Source organism: Barbatula barbatula, assembly GCF_947034865.1.
Source record: "Barbatula barbatula genome assembly, chromosome: 16".
Classification (NCBI taxonomy): domain Eukaryota; kingdom Metazoa; phylum Chordata; class Actinopteri; order Cypriniformes; family Nemacheilidae; genus Barbatula; species Barbatula barbatula.
The window spans coordinates 20681830-20704496 of NC_136779.1; the positions used below are offsets into that span (position 1 = coordinate 20681830).

The 22667-nt window shown below is 38.1% G+C and overlaps 3 protein-coding genes across 3 annotated transcripts; 1 reads left to right on the forward strand and 2 right to left on the reverse strand.

Moving 5' to 3' along the window:
- Positions 1–556: 556 nt before the first annotated feature.
- kcnh6b (potassium voltage-gated channel, subfamily H (eag-related), member 6b) lies at positions 557–8996 on the reverse strand (the record flags this gene model as incomplete). The annotated part of the gene is made up of 12 exons (XM_079477295.1): positions 8892–8996; positions 7733–7887; positions 6245–6670; positions 5736–6132; positions 4035–4234; positions 3697–3949; positions 3376–3569; positions 3165–3261; positions 2620–2820; positions 2228–2399; positions 1703–1910; positions 557–847 (listed from the first exon to the last, which is right to left on the reverse strand). Exons 1-12 carry the CDS (start codon positions 8905–8907, stop codon positions 557–559), a joined length of 2610 nt encoding a protein of 869 aa, XP_079333421.1. The 5' UTR covers positions 8908–8996.
- On the reverse strand, positions 7925–12100 carry taco1 (translational activator of mitochondrially encoded cytochrome c oxidase I). Its single transcript, XM_079476409.1, has 6 exons — positions 11934–12100; positions 11477–11724; positions 11113–11219; positions 10672–10802; positions 10368–10530; positions 7925–10290 (listed from the first exon to the last, which is right to left on the reverse strand). Exons 2-6 carry the CDS (start codon positions 11709–11711, stop codon positions 10069–10071), a joined length of 858 nt encoding a protein of 285 aa, XP_079332535.1. The 5' UTR covers positions 11712–11724; positions 11934–12100; the 3' UTR covers positions 7925–10068.
- A 1621-nt stretch (positions 12101–13721) lies between these two features.
- pth3r (parathyroid hormone 3 receptor) lies at positions 13722–22279 on the forward strand (the record flags this gene model as incomplete). The annotated part of the gene is made up of 13 exons (XM_079476719.1): positions 13722–13787; positions 16802–16910; positions 17323–17433; positions 17609–17730; positions 17928–18022; positions 18753–18906; positions 19120–19273; positions 19513–19573; positions 20167–20233; positions 20631–20725; positions 21171–21312; positions 21553–21594; positions 21845–22279. The coding sequence occupies 13 exons, from the start codon at positions 13722–13724 to the stop codon at positions 22277–22279; spliced, it is 1653 nt and encodes a 550-aa protein (XP_079332845.1).
- Between the last annotated feature and the right edge of the window lie 388 nt (positions 22280–22667).

A 22667-nucleotide genomic window follows, 5' to 3' on the forward strand; every position in this document is an offset into this window, starting at 1 on the left:
TGTGGTTTATCACCAAACTAACTGACACGCATCATTGATCATTAAACGTATCCCTAATTTGCTAAAGTTACCTCAAATTGCAAAATTCTAAAATATATCAGTTTTTAGACGTGTGTTTTGATAAAGAAGTTCATTCTCAGGCAGTTTGACACACCTCTACAGTAAATATTTCTTAGTTGTTTTTCCAAGCAAATAAATGAATACCCTAATACGGAACCTTGGATACGGACGAAGTTCAGAACACATCCATTTTTGTAAGTGTAGACATAAATTACATTTGGTAAATTGGATTGTTGTAAATACAGTACATACACCATCTTTATCATGTACTTGTTGTAGTTTGTATAAAATGTGATACATTGCAGACGTACATGAGTTCGATGAAGTCTTTAGAAAGGTTATTATCTCTATTTGTTTTATCTGTCTCTTATGACATGACAGAATGATTTGTTGATGACCTGAATTTCCAGATCTTAACGTAGAGACGTCTTCCATGTTTTTTGGATTCTGTCTTTTAATGCTTTATATCCAGATCATCACATGTTAGGTGCCACTATTACTTTTTTCTGCAGATGACTGTAAATGGTGTGTTGAAGTTTTCAGCTGACGTGTGTTTCTGAATTCCTTTCGAGTGTGAAGTGTCCAGGCTGACCGGCAAAGAAGGAAACCGCAGGGATGCAGAGAGTCGCTGTGCACCGATTATGTTAGGCTGAAGAAACGGGGCTGCCACGGGTTTGGTTTCCAGTTTGGCAAGTACACATTCATCTGATGTAGCTCCCATGTGAATACCACTGGACAGAGAACCCTGAGAATTTGACTTGAAGATGGAGTCTGGCTGGACTGGAGTCTGTGAAAACGAAGCATTCCAATGACTTTGGTTATTGTTAAATCCACAAAGAAAGAAAGAAACTAACTTCTCCAAAAAAAGGTGGTAAATGTTGTGTTAACGGCTCTGCTGATAACAAGTGTTTGGTTTCTCATAGAACAAATATGAATTTGTGAAGAATTGTACCAAGCAAAGAAAATGTATACATTGATATTTAATATATCACTTTGTCGTGTTGCGTCGAGACACTGTGTCAAAGGCAGCTCAAGAAGTTAGCTAAAGTTAGATTATTGTTTTTTAAAAAAATAAAACCTTACCGATCTGTTACGCTCTGCTGAAAAAGTTAGCAAAGTTGATTAATCCGCTTGGTCAAATTCACTGGATCATGTTTAGGCTTTAACTCACACGGTACCGGTGAAATTATGAGCTGTCAATACGCTTTGAAGGCTGATGTTCCGAACATGGTAAGGGATGTAACATTTCCGCCACAAGCTTTCGGTATTCCGGCCAATAACAACGCACTATGTGGGGAATTGCAACCAACCGCTCACTCCACCCCTCCATTTCGAAACAGTACGACGGCTGACAGAACATGGCGAATTACATGCAAGGGATAGAAATAGTTCATCCTACTATGAAAATCTATAGTGCCCCAGATCTGTGTTTATTGCAATCATTCTTGTTTTCAGCAGAAAAACGAAATTTACACAGGTTTGGAACAATTTGAGGGTGAATAAGTGATGACAGAATTTCATTTTTGGGTGAACTGTCCCTTTAAATGCGCTTTTGTCCATTTTGAATCTTGATCTACTGTGCTCACCAATGTTTACCAAACTATTCCTTCGTGCCTGGCTCATTATTGTAGAAGGTGTTTACCTGTATGGTGGTGGTTCTACTGTGTAGTTGAACGTTTGACATAGGGTACATGGTGTGAAGTACTGGTGTTCTGCTTCCATACAGCCTGGTGGGGTCAGGAGTGTGACTGTCGGGCAGTACAGTGCTGTACACTGGAGGCACGGAGGGAATTTGTCGCCGAATGAGCTGGAGGATCACATTGATGTCTGCTGTCATTCTTGTCTCAAGTCTTGAAGAAAAGCAACAGAAAGCTGAATTATAGAACATGAATAAATACGCTTTAAATAAAAATACACTTTGGGACATTAAAGGGACAGTTATCCAAAAATGTAATCCTTTTCATCATCTTTTTTCTTTCTCCTGCAGAACACAAAAGAAGACGTCGATTGACTTCCAATGTATTGCCACAAAACCACATTTATCAATATATCTTCTTTTGTGTTGCACAGAGGAATGAGGTTTTGGTTTTAAATGACATGAAGGTAAATAAATGATGACAGAATTTAGGTTTTGTTGTGAACTGTCTCTTCAAGAACCATGTCAAACCTGTTGAGCTGGCTCTGTAGGATCACCAGTCTGGACTCAAGTTCACTGTGTTGATGATGTGAAAAAAGATGTGGAGGGAAGGAAACTGGAACACAAGCGATGTGTCGAGACTCTTCAGGATATTGACCCGACTGATGATCAGGCCAGTAATGATACAATCCAGACGGTGGAGCTTGTGTTAGGAAGAAAATCAAACAATAATTCAAGAAAAACTATTAAATTGCCAGTGTGAGAGATTTTCATTTCAGTCCCAGCATCTACCAGCAGGGGTCAGCTGACCAGTTTAACCAGTTAGACCTCAGGTACACATAAGGGCAAGCAAAACAAAACATACGTCTTTAAAATATCGAAACAACTCATGCTTATATTGTCCTAAATAATTGTATACCCACCGGCAGCAGGAGAGGGATAGTCCAGATGTTCAGCTTCAGAGTACAGCTCACTGCCACTGTTAGGATTTTCACTGGACCTGGAGCTAGCGCAGCTGCACATCTCCTCCCTGTGCGCATGAGTATCTGATATATGACGATGACCCAGTGTTGTACACATCCGAGACGAGTACATCTGAGACGGCTCGTTCTGATCCATTCCATCTTGAGAAGCAACATAAACTCATAATATGAGTTAGGGGATAAAAATATGCACCTTATTTCTGCACATATCTCTCTGAAAGAACTCGTATGTTTGGTTGTTTTTTCACCCATTTCGTTCATTTCACCCCAAACCTTTTGGGTATCTAAGGGCCTGTTTGTATGTTTATTGAGTGCTGGATTTCAATTCAATTCACATGTATTTGTTTTGCGCTTTTTACAGTTTACAGTACACTACATGTACGGTGTCATCTTTTCAAACGTGTTGGGTCATCTGCATCTTGGTGGGATCCAGACTGATGAGCATCCCGAGGTGACAAATCTGTATATGTAAGTGCTTTACTCACCTGGCCTGTTGCGCCTGTCTAGCGAGTTTTTGCGGTGTTGAACCCGGTTTACATGGTAAAAGTTTTCACTGGGCAGCATTTGGATCATCTGATCTGCCTGATGACATCACAGTTAAAAACATTTGTTGGTTCTGGTTCACCCTCCGTTTTGTAGCCTGTTATATCCTCAACAATCAAGTGCTATTTATAAATGTGTTTGAGTTTTACGTACATCTCGTAGGTTGAATGTGATTTCTAGGTTCCTCCAGAACCTCTCCCCAAAGGCTGGATACATGTCCAGCACCTCCAGGAGGTCGTCTCTTCGGATATGGTGAAGGTCACAGTAGGTGAGCGCCATTACATCGCCATTGCAGTGACCAGGGTCCGCCCACAGGTTTATGGGCTCGCCAAATATATCATTCTTGCCTATACAACGAAAAATTGGTTTAAAAGAAATCGTATAAATGTTATACCGTGTTTAAGTGTTTGTTTTCAAACTTTTAAAAAAGTGAGAAGTGAGGTGAGTGAGAAATCTGTTTTGCTTTTTTCTCACCCAGTATGGCAAGCACAATGTTATGACGCGACACCTGAATGCTTCCATGTGAGATGAAGTGGAGGGCTTTGAGCATATCGCCGTGGTGATAGAGGATGTCTCCAGGCGGGGAGTGGGTGGTTTTAAAGCGCTTGGCGAGAGCTCTGAGACACGCTTTACTTGCCCCGCGAAACACTCTGCAGTTCTGCAAAAGACTGCGGTTGAGATGCAGGCAAATATCAGCTTGCATACATTCTGGAAAACCTTTCAAAACCTATAAGTACATAAAAACAGGTTTGGGTTTTGGAGTACCATACTAATACTGATATACCGATATTTAAAAGTTTCTCAAAGCTTACTGCATTCATATTAATGCCGTTGGTGTAGGACCACGCACGCTGGAAGTATTCCTCCAGTTTCAGTCTCAGATCTCCAGGTATCTGATGGAAGCGGATGAACTCTTTAACTCGCAGCATCTGTATATGATAGCGCGCCGTTCCTGAATAAAGCCTCTGAGTTATTGCTGAGACATTCCCAAATATGCTGGCATACATGAGGGCTAATGTAAGAAAACAATGAGAGAAATTAAAGAGTGACACTTTTGTCAGACAACGAGACTTTCAGATAGGGATGTAACGATATACTCAGCGCACAACGCGATTCACGATACTGATCTCACGATACGATTCTTTCACAATTTCATTCTACAAAAGGAGTTTAGACAAATTAGAAACGAAAAACTGCCATTTTATCATTTCTCAAATGCTGCGCATTTCTTTGTAAAATAAGAATATATTTGATGTCAAAAGCAAAACTAAACTGCAATTTTGAAACAAATTCCAAATAAAAAAACTTTGGAGTCTACCGGGTTTAACCTACTTTGTCGTCATTGGAAGGTTAAATCAACTGTGTTAGCTAACGTAATCGACCCTAGCTGTCCTTGTTGGTAGCCAGAAAAGCTATATCATTGATCTTTAAGGTTAAACATTCACAATACATTAAAAGACCCTCCACTGAAGCCATGGGTGGTGGTCAGACACGATGGGGTTGTGTTAGGAGCCCACTGGGATTGCACAGCTGGACTATGCGAGTACTGCTCTCATGTGTCTTGTTTAGGATTTGGCAGCATAATGACAAAGATGAAGTGATAGCGGTGATGGGCTGGTTTGCACGTTTTATTGCAGTTATCCATTTAAACCTTAGGAATTTGATAAAATGATTTGCCCTTTGCTTTCCCCCGCCTGGTCTGGTGTCCTGGCACAGCAGCAGTCCACCATGTTAAAATAGTACGATTTGTAAGGTCTAAACGGCCTGGTTTTAAATTATTGCTTGACCATATCAATACCAATGCTAGAGCTGCTCGGGTGTTCTCCTGATAGCCTTCCCAAATTGCGGAGTTTAGATTCCCTGAGGTCAAGTAAACAAAGCAAAACCTGCTATTCAAAACATTTATTGCGTTTCAAATAACATCTCAACTGGCTTGAATCGTCAGATATTATAATCGATTTTCAACTGGCTCGTGGTGACTCGTTACATCCCTAGTCTTAGAGGTAAAATGTTTACACATTGTCGAATCTTGCAGAATTAAAGGCATAGTGTACCCAAAAATGAAATTCATAATTTACTCATTCTCATGCCATCCCATTGTGTGAAAAATATATTAAAATGCTGTCATGTTATCTTTTCATATCGCTGCTGTCCTTCTGAAATCTCCATTATCTATTTAATGTAATTTTTTGCCATAAATCATTATTATTACTCCTTTGTTGTCACTGGGGTTTGCAAATATCTAATCAATATAAAGTGCTAAAAAGACAATGTATTTATTGATTTATAAAGTGTTCAACTTCCATTTCCTGAAAAGCTGTGAATTTGGATATACAAGGTTTTAAAATGCTCTCACATCCTCAGGTTATCAAAGTGTCATATTAGATTTTTTTTTCTGGAATTTCTTTTACGGTCCACAAAAGAAAGTTGTGTGGGATTGGAACAACAAACGGTTTTTGGGTGAACGTTTCCTTTAAGCTACTCTCGTCGTGGTTTTCTTAAGAGTCACTTACAGCCAATGAGCATGACGCAGATAGAGAACATCTTCTCAGAGTTGGTGTTTGGCGAGACGTTCCCAAATCCGACACTGGTGAGACTGCTGAAGGTGAAATAGAGCGAGGTGATGTATTTATCCTGAGTGGAGGGTCCGGAGTTGACATCACTGTCATTATAATGCTTTCCCAGCTGATCGGCCAGATTATCCAACCAACCCGTCTTCATGTAAGGCCTCTCCACGTGGCCAATGGCGTACCAGATACAGGCCAGCCAATGAGCGATAAGCACAAAGGTACACATGAGCAAGAATAAAACTGCAGCTCCGTACTCAGAGTATCGATCCAATTTCCGGGCAACGCGGACCAATCGCAGCAGCCGGGCTGTCTTCAGCAGGCCAATGAGAGTGGCGGTCGTCTGCAGAACGGATGACAAAGGTTTGAATGTCATTCTGACAAACAGATGCCTTTACTCTTTCATAAAGATAAAAACACTTAAAAATAGATTGTGCCATCTCAAGCTAATATACCTCATCTGATCCAGATCTGAAGATGAGCATGTCAAAAGGAACAGCGGCCACCATGTCAATGAGAAACCAGCCTTTAATATAGTGGACAGCGATGCGCTTGGGATGGGTCACCACTTCATCGTTGCGATTTACGTACGTGGTCCTGAAATTTATCAGGATGTCTATGATGAACAGAATGTCCACTATCACGTCTACTACATTTAGAGGGTTACAAGCGTAATCGCACGGGGGTCTCCTCTCTTCCTCCAGCTCATTGAGGAGGAAGGCGGCTGAGTAGGGTGTGAAGATGGCTGTGTAGAGCACTAGCAGAAGAATGATCCAGTCCCACGTAGCTTTAAAGGGACTGTAGTGCAACACGATCCACTTATGAATGTCTGGAGCTTGGAGCTTGTACTCAGGCAAAACATCAGCACCTAGAGACAGTACCTGTGCAAGAATCGTGAATCATGGAAGACATGAACAACAGATCCAAACCACACAAATCAGATGTTAAGTCAATGCTGTATTATTGAATAGATGTGTGTCTGAATGTGTGCTGGGGATAAAATTACTTATTATATTTTTGCTTTACATTAACCGTCGTCTTCCTTTTATATAGCTTTCCTGTAGCTCAGTGGTAAGAGCATTGCGTTAATAACGCAAGGTTGTGGGGATTGCAGATACCTGTGTATAAATGTATAGGATAATGCAATATAAGTCGCTTTGGATCTGCCAAATGCCTAAATGTAAGTGTACTGCACCCACAGCAAAGGAGGAACCGAGACAAATCTGAAACTTAGTCTTTGAGGTCATTCAAGAGAATTCTCTGAGAAATAACATTTTTCTTGGATCTTTGGAATGTAGATGTGAGGACGGCTCTAGCAAATCTAAGCAGATTTTGATTAGTTGATAAACTGGTTTTATATGTCATTGACACCAGAAGAAAGTGGGAACAAACTTTCCTTAATCCACAAAAACAGGACCTGATTTAAGACTGTACACTCTTATAAATAAAGGTCCTTAAAAGGTTCTTCACAGCGACGCCAATAAAACAATCTTTTTTGGTTCCACAAAGAACCTTTTGTGAGAAAGAAAGGCTCTTTGAATGCTAAATGTTCTTTATGGAATCATTTAGACAAAAATGGTTCTTCTGTGGCATCGTGATGCACCTTAATTTTTTTAAGAGCGTACACACCCTTGACACAATGATGCTCTTTCAACATTTTGGACCAGAGGCCACAGGGGTTATGGATTTTCGCCATGGCAACGGGCCATTTCTCTCGCACCGACGCTTCATTTCTCTCTCCTAATGATCTTTCCACGAACGGGTTTTGGTCACATTATTATCCATGTGCCACATTATCCAGACAACAACTAGAAAGTTAAAACAATTATGTAAACATATTGGTAGTCATCTGTAATGTGCCTTTACTCTGATCTTGGCTTTGAAAGCTCCTGTCATCCTACCTGTGTAACTTTTTCTGTGACATTTTGTGTGCGTTCTATGACCTTTGGGCTGACAAGCTCAATGTTGTTTGCCGGTGTGGTGTGATTGGAGCGTCCAGGCCGACGGAGGTTCAGATTGAATGATGGGAGTCGGTTGAAAGCGTTGCACTGTATCTGCTCAGATCTGGAGGAGGAGTTCCACAGACTGGACTTCAAGTCTTGACAGAAGAAGAAAAAGATGAATTAGAATGAAATAGAGTTCAGCTGTTTTATTTATTATTGTTTACAATGCTGAATGGAATTGTAAAAATGGATGTGTAAAATCAGTTAAGGTTTTCACTTTCACACGGTGCATTGTTTCTTTAAAGATCCACACCCACACCCACACAGGCAATTCCAGCCTTTGTTTTTACGTTATGGATGTGACATACAAACACTCAGAGAACGTATTTGTTAACCATTTGTTTATATTTTACTAAACCCTTGTTGTTAGAGTTTAAACTTCAGAAGAAATATCAGTCTGATATGTAATCAGTTACAGTAATTTAAGTATCACAATTTAAAAGTAACATAGTCCGATTGGTTTTGGATTACTTTAGGGTCACATATGTAAATAAATAAAAGCAAAACGATTTAAGGCTTTTACACAGAAGCAAGGCAGCATCAGAATGACTTGAGGTGGCTCAAGAAGAATATACAGCTAAAAATGGATATAGAGTACAAAACAGGAACTTATTAGAGAGGCAAGCTTAAAATGAAATTATTATTGTTGATTATTGACTTTGATATCGTAATTATGGTTATTAATGTCAATTAACACAACACATTGTAAACGTGATTGTTCTATAGGCAATGTAGATTGAAACTGAACTGAGAAGCATTAAGGAATGTATTTTATGCTATTGAAAATGTAATCAGTTACTCCTCAACCCTGCTGTATCGTCAGATAAGAACACAACATGCAGGGTAAAACTATATATTTTTAAAAATACCACATTTTTACACTGCATTTATTCTGGAGCTTGGCTTCCAAATGCTAAATGAAAAGCAAACCGTTTATTTGTAACCCAGATAGTTTGAAATGCAAAATAAAATTGTTGAATAACATATAGATATTCAGGGAATAAGCTTTCATATGAACATCCACCCAGTCCAGAAGAACCCACTGCTTTGGCTCCAGGCTGACACACCAGTATATGTTAGATAATAAACCTGCTCTTACCGTAAAAGTACTGCATGTTTCTGTTCTCACGAATGACTCGTAAGGGCAATCTGTTACAAACCCAGCTTCATGCGATACATGATCCAAATGTCTGCAAACGCACAGAGTTGTCCCCTAGCTTCCCAGCCTAGAACATTGACAAACTAACCTCACGTGACCAAAGCCCTGTGCCACTGTGAACCAGTCCACTGCACTCCGAAACCAGTCAATAAAACATCAAACATATGCACACAGTCAAAACAAATTACTGATGCTTAAAGTTAAACTAGAAAAGACAGAGGTTTGATCTCCAATGAATCAACGTTCACATCAGAAATAAACTAAACTGAAGGGCCTTGATGGGCTTTGCATTGATCCAATGATGATTCAGTAGATTTCTATGACAAAAAAAAACTTGATTTTCAGATAATACAGATGAACTGTCTAGCCATTCAGATGTTCAATCTAACCTGTTTAGAGATCGAAGAATTAACAATCTAAGAGAGAGCGAATGTTTTTGGATGGTATGTGAAAGATTTTACTGTTCTTGGAGTGAAAATTTTACTTTAGAATTTAATTTAGAAGCAATTTAAAATTTTCTTTCTAGCCACATCAAAACACAATGTATCATCCATTATGTCAATTAATTCAACTGAAACACTAATATTAAAATGCAATTTACTTCAAATTGTAATTAAAAATATAAATTATCGCAACTATTACACTTACTGTATAAATGATGATATTAAAAAACCCATCTAGGGAGGCCTGGATTCAAATATTATAAAATAATATTACATTTTAGATAACCTATTTCATCAAATAAATTTAGCGTTCAAAACTTATTTTAAAAAAGAACATTTCTATGCTTAGCTTTGATTCACTTTTTAAATTCTGGTTTGTTCTTAATTTTTAAGTTTTTTTAACTTTAGTTACAAGCAGGTTTATCGAAAGACTTTCCTTTATTTTATAGTGTGGTCGATTTAAAACCTAATTTTATGAAATGTTCACAATCCTGCCTGACATCCACATGCATGAGTAAAACTTTATTCACATAATGAAAAAAGTATATTGTCAGAATGCAATTCTATCAATTCACCATCAAACTTAATCAAACTGAGCAATCCATGAAGCATACGGGTCCATCATCAGTCTGTATGTCTGTGCATCTTTCTGTCCTGTGCGTCAATCACCTCACTTAATGCGAGTGCTGACTCTGTGCCTGAATGTTATCCCACACTCGGACCACATCAGGACAGTCATTGAGAGCTTCCAGCAGAGAAGATGCCGTCTCCAGCTGAGCCTGATTCAAGAGAGACGGGGTGTGAGAAACAAACTCTAGACCAGCTGAAAGTGTGTGAACCCCCAGAGTTTCGAGAACGCTCCGTACAGCCTTCATCGACGCCGTATCACAAATAAACTGAAAGGGAGAGGATAATTATTGTCACATCATTATTATACTCGACGGAATAAAATTCTAACATCTGTTTTTCACACCTGTAGTACAGGTGTCTCCTCCTCATCCTCAGTCTCCAGTACATCTTCAGCTCCTGCCTCAATGGCCAGTTCTAGAGCCTTCTCATAGGTGATTTCATCTCTGGATGCTGCCACGACACCTTTCCTGTCAAAGTTGCGGCGTGCTCCTTCACACAGCGCCCCACTGTGGACAAACCGATAAAAGCAGGAGATTGAGTTTGTAACAATCTAGGTCAAACATGGCCTTTGTGTGTACAAATAATACATTTATATAGACCTTAAAGTAAAATAATATATCATGTTTTGTTTTCAGTAGAGAACGAACCCATGTTTGGTCATGATCCGTTTTATTTCTTGATGGGATCGTGTGTTATTGTCAGTCAAAACCTCGACAAGTAACCTGCAGCCGCCCGGGCCTGCGGCCTCATAAAGATGCTGCAATCCTGGCTTTGACTTCTGTAAAAGCCAGGGGTTACTATACAGGAGAAGCTTTTAAAAGTTCAAACACACAGCTTTTTACCATAACATTTTTTAGTGACTATAGCTCTAAAGCTCCACAAAGTAGATAAAACATTATGTAATAATGTATAATTATACAACAGTGCTGTGGTCACTATAAAGTGACGTTGTATGAACAAGAACGGCATTAGGAATTAAGGGCTCATAGTGAGCTGACAGTAATTCCTTAGAGGATAAATGTATTATATTTCCTTTTTCTTTTATGAAAGGCACAAATCCATGCAGATATATTTAACATATTTCTTACAGCTCCTTTTATTGCTCCTTCTATGGTGGCTTTTGGTAGATTCTTGTTCCTGCACTGCTCCAAAAGCTGTGCCAAGGCGACATTAAATTCTGGATTAGATCCTCCCTCTGAAAACATGAAATCAATCTCATACACATCATCACACACCTTGATGGAGGAACCATGGCACAATAATACCATACGAGACACTGTGTGTCTACCAAATCCACGGTAATAACATGGAACCCTAAGGTACCATGTAGAATTCCATGAAATGACCATGGTACAAGTGTATTTGATGCATTGTGTCTAGGTGTACATGCACCCATGTTGCATCTACAACTGGTTTCAATATTGATATTTGTTTACTGCCTCATGCATTCACCTCTGACTGCGATCTTGATCATCATGGTATATTTGGCAATCATCCGGGCTCGAGCAGCATCTTTGGGTATTTTGATATCCTTTACCTTGGACCATTTGTTGTGTCCTGCCCAGAGCGCTGGGTTCGGATGCAGCCATCTGCACGTGTGCAGGACTGGACACTGACAGCGACTGTGAACCACTAAAGACAATCTCGCCGTCTGTGTGACGGCTCTCAGCATCATCTTTCCTAACATTGTCCTTCGCTCACTAAATAGACAACAACACGTGGATGCATATTAGTGACCAACACGAATGACTTCAGCTAAACGTCAAAATGTCATGCTGTCAGTCCTTAAGCTCCTTCATTTAGTGGTGCGAGAAGGTCAAGGCTTTAAAAACAACATTACAGCCATTATTTATTATATCCAGTGCGTTTCACTTAGGAATTTGAACTAGATGTAAATGTTCAACTTTACCATAATCGTTCTCTGGTTTAGTGGAGGCGATTCACCACCAAAGTATTTGTCACTAAACAGTAAATTTACCACGCACGAGCATTACAGTCCGCAACACCACCAGCGTCATTTCCCGTGACCGAATTGTGTCAAAATAAAAGTTCTACGCGCTATAGCCGTTCGATTGTATTGAGGATTATAAATTGACTTGTTTTATTTTTTTATTTCTGATCAAAATATAAATATAAACAGGGAAAGCATTTGTTCGTCATATTAATTACGATGGAATGTAACATATTAACAATTATTACAAAAATGTCAAACAACAGATTTTAGCGAAGCTAAGCATAGTTTAAACATTTATAATAATTAAATCAAATCCTAAAATAAAATAACAAAAATATGGTATTTTATTATTATTATTGTGTACAAAACGAAGGTTATGGAAGTCACGATATGGATATGGAAGACAGAAAAAATATCAAAAAAATATATATATTTGAGAGCTTAGTCCAAAATAAAACTCATGTTTTTTAGTGATTTTAATTATGTTTACCAACGGTTCAAGTTGGGAGGAAACAGAAGTTGCATTAGTGTTTTGCAATTGCTTCTAAAATTTGAAATATATTTGAGACTACATTTAATCCTTTGGTATTGATTGGATGACAGCCATTCCCTGGGACCGAACCCACCATATTTGCATTGCTGGTGCAATGCTCTACCAATTAAAATACAGGAACACATCATGCAGAGATTGTTTTTTGGAGAGGAGGTTGATTTTGATTCCATTGCGACTTTTATTGTGACCTTGAATGAAAAACGTGTAGAAAAACAAGAATTGTAAACTTATTGGTGCTAAAAAGAGAAGCATGGTTGTCTGACGAGCAGTCGCAATCATCTTTGCCTCAATAATCTGAAATTTTTCCAAAACAGAAAACAACAGATGTTAAGTGCTGATGGAAAAGGTGTGTTTAGCTGTATCTTCTTAGCAGGCGATTAAAAGCTACACCAGAGAGCAACAGAGAAAAGCAGCAGTCTGAAAAGTCACTTCATATCTTGTAGTGATGGAACCATCAGGTCGCTCCCTCACTGACCATATGAGCGGTGTTGATCATAGACCTGTACAAGTGTGTTAAGGTTGTAATCTGGGCAGCATGGATATCGCCCTTAATACACAGCAAATTTACCCAACAAAGTAGTCCTGACAAATACAGTATACGGTTTATCAATCATCACGCTAACTTCCTTTCCCTCAACTGACCAATTAAAATAAAATATTTGAGAGAGCCGTGCAATAGGGATGCTTATGTGTGTGCATGGAATTGGGAGGGGGTTGAAGAATAGACACAGAGGGACAGTGAAGGGTTAACCTCTTTAGACCTGAGGGTCTGCCCATCTCACATGATAAACAGTAGTGACAAGCACATTACTAACCTCGGAGAGCAATCCCGCAGAACACATAGAGAAGACTCTAGCAGATCTCCAGGCGAACTTCAATCGTATCGGAGTGTCAACGATAGCAGGAATGGAAGGTTATTGTCTGAGATGGATCTAGTGGTCATCTTAGCTTTCCGGGGACCATTATTTGTGCCATTGCCATTATTTCTGTCTATACGTAATCATAAAGAAGGTTCTCTATGACCCTAAGCTAAAACTGACCACTGGTGCATACAACAACGCAGTTTAAGAGCGATGGCTTCACATTTCTCTGCTCTTTGATGAGACCACTGTCTCCTGAGAAGAGCTTTAGAAAGTGAAGCTCTCTGCTGATCTGAAGTTCTGGAGAAGGTCAGAGGTCTTGGGTTAAGCATGGTGTCAGTGGAGGTCTCCCTGGCTTTCATGCTGTGCAGTGTGCTGATGAAAGCCAGGGCTCTGGTGAGTACCTCGCAAACATTTTCTTTCCTTAGTTTATATAAATGGCACTTTTCTCAAATTTGCTGAATCTTTGTTGTGCAATTGAAAATCAAGCTGAATGTAGTATTAGTCTTTTAGAAAAGTAGTTTCTCAGAAAAGCAGAGTGTTTCTATTTATGTTTCTGCATCTAATGTCAAACATTATACTCCACACGTTACATACTCGGTACATTATTGTGCAAAACAATTAATATATGAATTATTGTGGTAAAGAACATCCAACCACGTGGAGAAGTTTTTGGGAACACAAACTGTTTTTGGGAAGATGGCATATTCTGTTTAAATAATAGATTAATAGCAAAAGTTTATATGTGTCATTCTTTAGCTAAACCGGTAAAGCATTTGCCTGCAACACAAAAAAAACTTGGTTTTGATACAGGAACACATCAAAAGATTAAGAATATGTAGCTTGAAAGGACTATACTGTAAATTGCTTTAGAAACCTCAAGCATCTGCCAACTGTAAATGAAATGTTCATAACTATATCTGTTCTGTTACATATATCTTTACCAACATTAACAAAGTAAAGACTAGTGCTAGTGTGAAAGAAGTACACAAATTAATGTTTAAAGAAAATTTAAAGAAAAATGTATTAATCTCAAAACAAATGAATGGCTAGATTAATGTGAGTTACTAATTTTGACAGTAAATGTTAATATCACAACAATTCTCAAGGTTTTGACAAGTAAAAAACCTCAAGATGACCTTCATAACTCCCCATTTTTATTTTGTTATTTCAAGCATTTCAAACAATTTGCTTCAATAGATGTTGGTTTTCTTTGGTTTGGTTGGTCTGTGAGGATACAGTTTACAGGACAGTGTATGCGTTAGATTCAGAGATTTTTCATCACTAAACATCATCATGTTTACCTTTCAACATTTCTTATTGTTTGTTTGTCACACATTAGCACACTTTGCACTTCTATAAAGTAGCTTTTCAGATTTCATTTCTGAGAAAGACTATTAGTTCATGCTAATGTGGAAAGGAATGCGTACTACATGGCTTTTTAATGCTGTCAGACTCACAAAGATTTACTGGCCACACACACGCGTGATCACTGAAGCAGAAAATGAGTTTGTCCAAAATAAATGAACATTTGATGAACAGGCAATCAAGAGACATTATTTGAACCTTGAGCTGTCTGGATGATTTTCAGGAGCTCAGGAGTTCACTGGAGTAGAAGTTGCCTGGAGTAGAATATTTTTTAATTTCATTTTTACATTAAACTGAAATGTAGACTACACTGTAAATATAAAACCCCCTTGTTAAAAAAATTATTTGGCTTCAATGATTCTTTCTAACAATCAATGGTAATAGCCATGTGCATGTTTCAAGAATGAAGATGACAGATCAAAAGAGGAAGCTTTCTTGTATGTGTACCCCACTGTGTTTATTTTCACATGTCAAAGTCATTCAGGTTAGGTGATAAAGACTAGATTGTCAATACAGTATGTGTAAGAGTACAGTATTTGCCAGTATGTCCCTCTCTATATGTTGCATAACTCCCAATAACCCAACACAGTATATCCAAAACATGTGGAAGAAGAAATAATAATTATATCCCATATCCCAATAATAATATAGCAAAATATACCCGTGCCACCCCAGTGTTTTTTAGGGTGTTGCTAGGACGTTAGAGTGAATGTTGTGTCAAAAGAACTGACTTCCCTTATAATTCTGTAGTCTGAAGTTTGATTGTTTATAATATTTCGTAATACTTTGACATTTATTATGGCGTAATGCACCCTATAATGCTTTGTAGTGTTTCATTGTAGTGTTTCATAAATAATTATAACTAATAACATTATAACAGTTATCGATTCATTGTTACACTTTTAGTAAAGTCATTTGTAATCTTCAAGTCATTAAACATACGTTATATTTCGATGCAAAGTGTTTAGATGCAAAAGTGAATAGGTCCGCTATGCCGTCAAACTGAAATAAGTTTAAATATAAACAGGAGCCTGATCAAAATAATACTTTTAGAATAAAAATGTCTGACAGCACGTTTGCATCTGAACTCTTTCTGTGTCTCCCCACACACTCTCTCCATATCTTATAGATAGTGGTGTGCTGGTTTTGTTTGGTGGTTGTGAAATGTATTCCGGGCACAAACGCTCCTGTGTTTCTCCAGCTGCGAGAAACCAGTGATCAGGGCTCATAATGTGGGGTGGGTGGTGAGGGAAGTCTGTGGGTGTGGGGATTGCAAGGTTGGATGTGCTCTCTGAAGGGCTGAAGAGCTCGACACATACCACAGGACAGTGCAAATATTTCACAACACTAAAAAACGCACATCAGCCTACAACAAGGTGTGCCAGATTTGGTGAAAGATGGATGATTCTTCAGTGAGAACACATACAGTATGCATGCAACACATACAGTATGCATACAAACTGAAAGGTTTTGTCTAAACTAGGTACTAGAGACATCAAAAGATTTGCTCACACTGGAGGAACTTCATCTGTTTAATCAGAACTTCAAAAGTTCACTGCAAAATTCACGACAAAAATTAAAAGTTAACTTTTTTTTCAACTTCCCACTAGGGCAAAGCAGGTATACAGAATTATCCACGTACAAGTAAACACAAATGTATTTGTATTTATGTTTGTGTACAAAGTATGCTGTTAAGGAGGAAAGACCGTCTAATTTCCAGAAGTGTAATTATACTTAAAAATATACATATAATGTAAAGAGTACGTTACACTTTTTTAAAATATGAATGAATATTTTACTTATATGTGAATCTTATTAAAAAGAACAATTTTGCACAATTCAAAGCAATCTGTTAAATCTGTAAAATGCATACACAATCTATAATAACTTTCTACATCTACATTAAGTTCTATAACAATTAAAAGTATGTTTTGTTTTACAACAATAAGGAAACAACAGTTATTTTGTATTAATAATACTTATTATTTTTATTGTTTGGGTTGGAATTCTCAAATTTAAGCCGTTTTCTGTTGCTCTCATAGATTGATTCTGATGATGTCATCACCAGAGACGAACAGATCTTTCTTCTGATCGGTGCACGGGCAAGGTGTGAGAAAAGCAACCATGCTCAGCAAGATCAGCTTATCGGAGGTAATGTAAGGGGGCATGATGTGTGTGAGCTTTGGGGATAAATCGGGCTTATAACATTTTTTACAAACGAACTCAAGTGATCAGATCTTTCTACTCCTACAGATCTAATTTCCTGAAAACACCAGCATCCTTTGATACAGCAAATTAGACTGCATGATTTCAGGATAAAGAATATTGATTTGGCCTCAGGTTTCTGTTTTATTAATGGTGATGAGTCACTTCATATCATCACAGCGAAATGGCTATAAACAAAATGCCTTCTTACTCTGTGATGAGGAATATAGATGAATTGCTGTGTCATTTAGGCTTTTGTCTATTGAGGAGACTGTGCGCCTTTTGTTGGAGAACACGATTGATTGCGATATGAAAATGATAAAACCTATGAAAATGACATTCATGTGTGTGTTGTCAGAGGATAACTGTGCGCCTGAGTGGGACGGCATCATTTGCTGGCCCAAAGGAAAACCAAGTCAGCTTGTTACAGTTCTGTGTCCCGAGTACATCTACGACTTTAACCACCGAGGTCTGCACAACCCTCCATAAATGAATTCTAGGCACAAAATATAAATGCCCTTAAATATGAATCTACATACTGCTTAACCTTTGCATTTAAAAGATAATGTTTTAAACTAAATGGCTTTCTTATGTTGCTACTAATTTAAGCCAGACTTATTTTTGATGTCTTTTATACATTCTAGGACAGGCGTATCGCCGTTGTGATGCATCAGGCAAATGGGAACAGGTGCCCACTCTAAACAGGACGTGGGCCAACTATACCGAATGTACTACTTACCTACACACCAACCACAGTGATCAGGAGGTGTGTAAACACATAGCAATAACCCATGTAAACAATTCCAATCTTCATATGTCACAGTGATACAAAAATGACTTTTCTTTAGTGCATAGATGATTAGTGTTGAATACAACTTAAGCCATAAGAACTGCAACACGCACAAATTGCATCTTTGGTAATCGACACTTTAACACAGTCTATGCTATCTTGTTGTTCTTCAGGTGGTCTTTGAACGTCTTTACCTGATGTACACTATCGGATATTCCATATCACTGACAGCGTTACTGGTGGCTGTCTTTATTCTCTGCTATTTCAAGTAAGTGTTCGCTCAACATTCACAGAAAGATATATCTCAAAACAAACCACTCTCTCAGCAAACCTAATCCAGTAGGTCAGTAAGATGTAACATACGTCAATGTGATTTTCTTTTTGTGTTGTCATTATCGTGAAAGCTACACGCACGGAAATATGCACAGCAATGTTTGAAATGCAAGACTTAAATATGAGCTCTGGTTTGATGTTGGCTGCCACATAAAATTGGGCAAAACACAACAATAATATTGGTGATTGTTGGATGAAGTATTTCTTTAAATGAAAAATCTGTCATTATTTACACGCTGTGTCGAACCCTGTGTCGCCCTCTTGTCATTTCAAAATTTTCTTTCTTTTGCTGAACACAAAAGAAGATATTCTGAAGAATGCTGTTAACAGATAATAGTTGGTCCCCATTGACTTGCAATGGTTTTGTGTCCATACAATAGAAGTCAACGGGGACCAACGGTTTTTGGTTACCAACATTTTTCAAAATAACTTTTGTGTTTTGCATAAGAAAGAAAATCACACCGATTTAAAATGCCACAGGGTGACTAAATGATGACAGAATTTTCATTTTGAAGGTGAACGATTCCTTAAATGTCCTGAATTATTTTCACATAACACTTTTTACATTTTTGAAGTACATTGAACCTCTATTTTTAGCAAATATCTATTTTTTCATTTAGTCTTTGACACTATATGCTAACGTTTGTCATGTGTTTTTTCTGAAGGCGTCTTCACTGCACCCGTAACTACATCCACATCCACCTCTTCACCTCATTCATATGCCGAGCAGTCAGTATATTTGTGAAAGATGCTGTTTTGTATACCATCACCGACGATGCCAAACCAGAAGATGGGGCAGTAGGACAACGGCCCTATATGGTGCTTACACATACAAACAGAAATATTGTATGTTGTTTGTCTTTATACAAACAACAATTATTCATAGTGACCATAGATGTCAAAACATAAATACATTTTGTACGTCACATGCACAATAAATAATCTTCTGATGGAAAATTATTATTCATAGATATGTCTGCTCTCTGCTGTATCTCATATCTAACCTCATCATCTCATCTGTTGTGCTTTCAGGTGGGCTGCAAGGTTGCCGTGACTTTCTTCCTGTATCTCTTGGCAACCAATCATTATTGGATCCTTGTGGAGGGCCTGTACCTGCACAGCTTAATCTTCATGGCTTTCCTGTCTGATAAGAACTGTCTGTGGGCTTTAACAATCATCGGCTGGGGTGAGTTTACATTTACACCCATTCATTCAGCGGACGCTTTTATCGAAAGCGACTTATATTAGAGAGTATGTTCAAAATGACCCCTCCTTGCCTCCTGATAGGTGGTATAAGCAAACGTAGATGCGACGGTGATATCAGTGGATAAAGAAGTCTTCCATTATTATCTTGTTGGTAGAAAGATGTTCACGTATAGACTTTCCTGCAGGATTTTGTTTTATTATCTCTTGTTTCTTTTGTAGGGATACCTGCTGTGTTTGTATCCATATGGGTCAGTGCTCGGGCATCTCTGGCAGACACACAGTAGGTTTATAAACACAAATAGAAAGTACAGAGTCATCCACTGAAACAGACTTCCTACACGAATGTTCACCCCACTGCATTCTTCCAGAGAGTTTCCGTTAAATGTTGATGCATTGGAAAACATTACACATGACCACAAGTGTTACCTGGGTGTTGAACTGCCGTAAAAGCTTCTTCCAAAAGGTTTCATGGTTTGTCATGTGCCTTCTAGCAAATTTGAGGCATGACTAAGTTTCTTTTTCCAAATCGTCTCCCTCTCGTAAAGAGGCTGAATCTGTGAAGTGAAGAAGAAATTGCTGATGTCTGAACAGTTTCTTCGGTTTCAGCCCTGAAATTGTCAGTTCTCAGTCTGGTCTCTTGGCAGAGGTGCAACTACCCATTTGTCGAGGAAGACGCAACACTAACTTTGTGTCTGCCTAAGTTCTGCATGGGGAAGCACCTTTTATGATTTAAAATATTGATTCTTTTGTTAATATATTGATATCTCAATTAAAATTAAATTAAATATTAATTTAATCAATACAGAATTAATCCAAATGAATTAAATAGAAACAGAATAGGGTGAATATGACTGTTTTTCTTGTTACTATCAGGTGCTGGGATATTAGCGCAGGCAACCTGAAGTGGATTTACCAAGTACCAATCCTGGCAGCTATTATAGTAAGATATTTTCTTTCTTTAGTAAATACAAATGATGAGCTAAATCTTTATGGCCTGCTTTCACACACAAGACTTTAACCATAGTCCCAGACTAAAAAGCATGTCTGGAACTGTAAACAACTCGAGATTTTAAAATATATCCATTCACTGTTTTGTCTCAAGATGTTAATGATTATTCATCAAACTGTGCGTGTGTGTGTGTTTGGATTAAATAATGGTCTTAAAAATGTGTATTATAGTGTTTTCATCCACTCAACACTTGACGCAAAATAAACAAACATACAACATTTAAACATCCTTTGTCTTTTTACATTTTATCTGGTTTTTCGAGCAGACTATTTGTGACGGAGCATTAAAATGTGTTTTGTGCCTTATGTTCCTCAAACTCTTCATCCAGGTAAACTTCTTCCTCTTCCTCAATATCATCAGGGTTTTGGCCTCTAAATTGTGGGAAACAAACACAGGAAAACTGGACCCTCGACAGCAATACAGGTTATAATAATTTATTACACATTCACACGCGTACACTCAATAACACAAAAATAATTCAGTGGCTTAGTAAATATCAGAAAAACAAACAGCTGTTAATTTAATGAAATCTTGAAAAATTTATAGAAGTGATTTTTTTGTCAGTTAAAAACATTGATTTAAAAACCTAAAATGTACATATTGTATTTTATTTATTCTGCAAACTTTATTTAATTAAAATGAATTTAATTTAATTAACTATTTCTATTTTTGACACTTTATACTTTGGGTGAGTTCTAATAGAAATATTTGACTTACTCGTGTTTATTTTTTACTTTTTTCATTGATTTCACAGCTTTAATATTCACAGTTTTTTGGTGTAAATTGTTTAACCAAAGAATAGAGTAAATCACTGTTAAACTTAGAATATATGCTTGTTTTATAGTGATTTATTTGATGTTAACTGTAGGAAGCTACTGAAGTCAACCCTGGTGCTGATGCCACTGTTCGGAGTTCATTATATGTTGTTTATGGCTCTTCCATACACTGACGTCACAGGTCTTCTGTGGAAGATTCAGATGCATTACGAGATGCTGTTCAACTCTTCACAGGTAAAGCAAGTCCATTTAGCTATGACATATCTACACGCTTGCAAATACGCAGAGATACAAATGTACAAATTAGACTCCCTGAATTCATTGCAATGTTATTGCAGTTGTACTAATACTTTGATTTAGCTTCGTATTTTGCATTCATGATTTCAAATGTGGTGCCTTGTTTGTGTTCGAAACATGGTAATACGTTCTGTCCTAAAAATTACCCAAACTTAGGAACAATGCCATTTTTTACAGGGTTTCTTCGTAGCCTTTATTTACTGCTTCTGCAATGGAGAGGTGAGGGTTCAACTTTACACTGATATGAGTCTGTGTTTCTTTTCCTGAAATGTAGCAGTGGTTGGTGTGTCCCATTAAGGAATTTACACTTTTCTAAGAAATGAACCCACAAATATCTCACTTAAATTGTCTATCACATTTGGCTTGCATAGGAGAAAGTATTATAATATCAAGAAAGTTGAGCAATTTAAATTTGTGTGGACATCAGTTTTAATAAATGTCACCTTCGCGCCCCTTTCCCTATACAAAGGTGCAGGCTGAGGTTAAGAAGGCGTGGCTGAGGCGCAGTCTCACATCAGATCTGAAGCAGAAGGCTCGTGTCACCAGCAGCGCGGGCGGTGGGAGCTGCTACTATGGAGGCATGATGTCACACACCACAACACAAAGTGTTTGCCTTAGTGTCAGCGGTACTAAAAGTCTGCCCCTGGGGACCATGGGGTGTAAAGGACAATCCCGTCTGCACACTTCGGGAAACTTGCCCGGCTATGCGCTCAGTGACACAGAGACTCTGTTTTTCCCGGTGCAGCAGAATGAGATGCTCCTGCGGCAGGATGATGGAAATGTGATGTGCGGTCAGACATACAGGAACGTAAGGGAAACTGACAATGGTCTTGAGGCATCTTTTGTAGCAGATGAGGAATATTCTGGGTCTTTATCTTGGAAAGAAGTGGAAACAATGCTTTGACTCTTGGACTTCTGTTTAAATATGCCTAAATAACTGCCTGCTCGTCTGCAGAGAAGCTCACCTCAATGTCTGTCCAAAATCCTTGAAATATATACTGTACTGTAGATACAGCATGGAAATCATTTCTCAGCTCATTAAGAACTTTGTGTTTTCTATAGCGTTGATGTCATTAGATTTCGCTGGATTTGTGGACATTTTCCACCATGGACTAGCACTTGTAGCAAATCTGAACCTGCGACCTTCTAGTGAGCAGTATAGGCCACTGCAAAGATTTATACTTTTGCTGTACCACCCATTCCTGATAGACCTTCAAAAGGAGTAGTTCAACTTAAAATGAATGTGAACATAGCCTACATTTTTGTTTTAGTTTATATTTATGCTGGATTGG

Excerpts from the sequence above, each read along its gene's own strand:
- taco1 (XM_079476409.1), bottom strand. The coding sequence starts at position 11,711 with ATGTTAGGAAAGATGATGCTGAGAGCCGTCACACAGACGGCGAGATTG. Across the intron at positions 10,531-10,671 it reads CGGATCATGACCAAACATGG|TGGGGCGCTGTGTGAAGGAG; the intron begins GTTCGTTCTCTA and ends GTTTGTCCACAG. Across the intron at positions 10,291-10,367 it reads AGGAGACACCTGTACTACAG|TTTATTTGTGATACGGCGTC; the intron begins GTGTGAAAAACA and ends TCTCCCTTTCAG.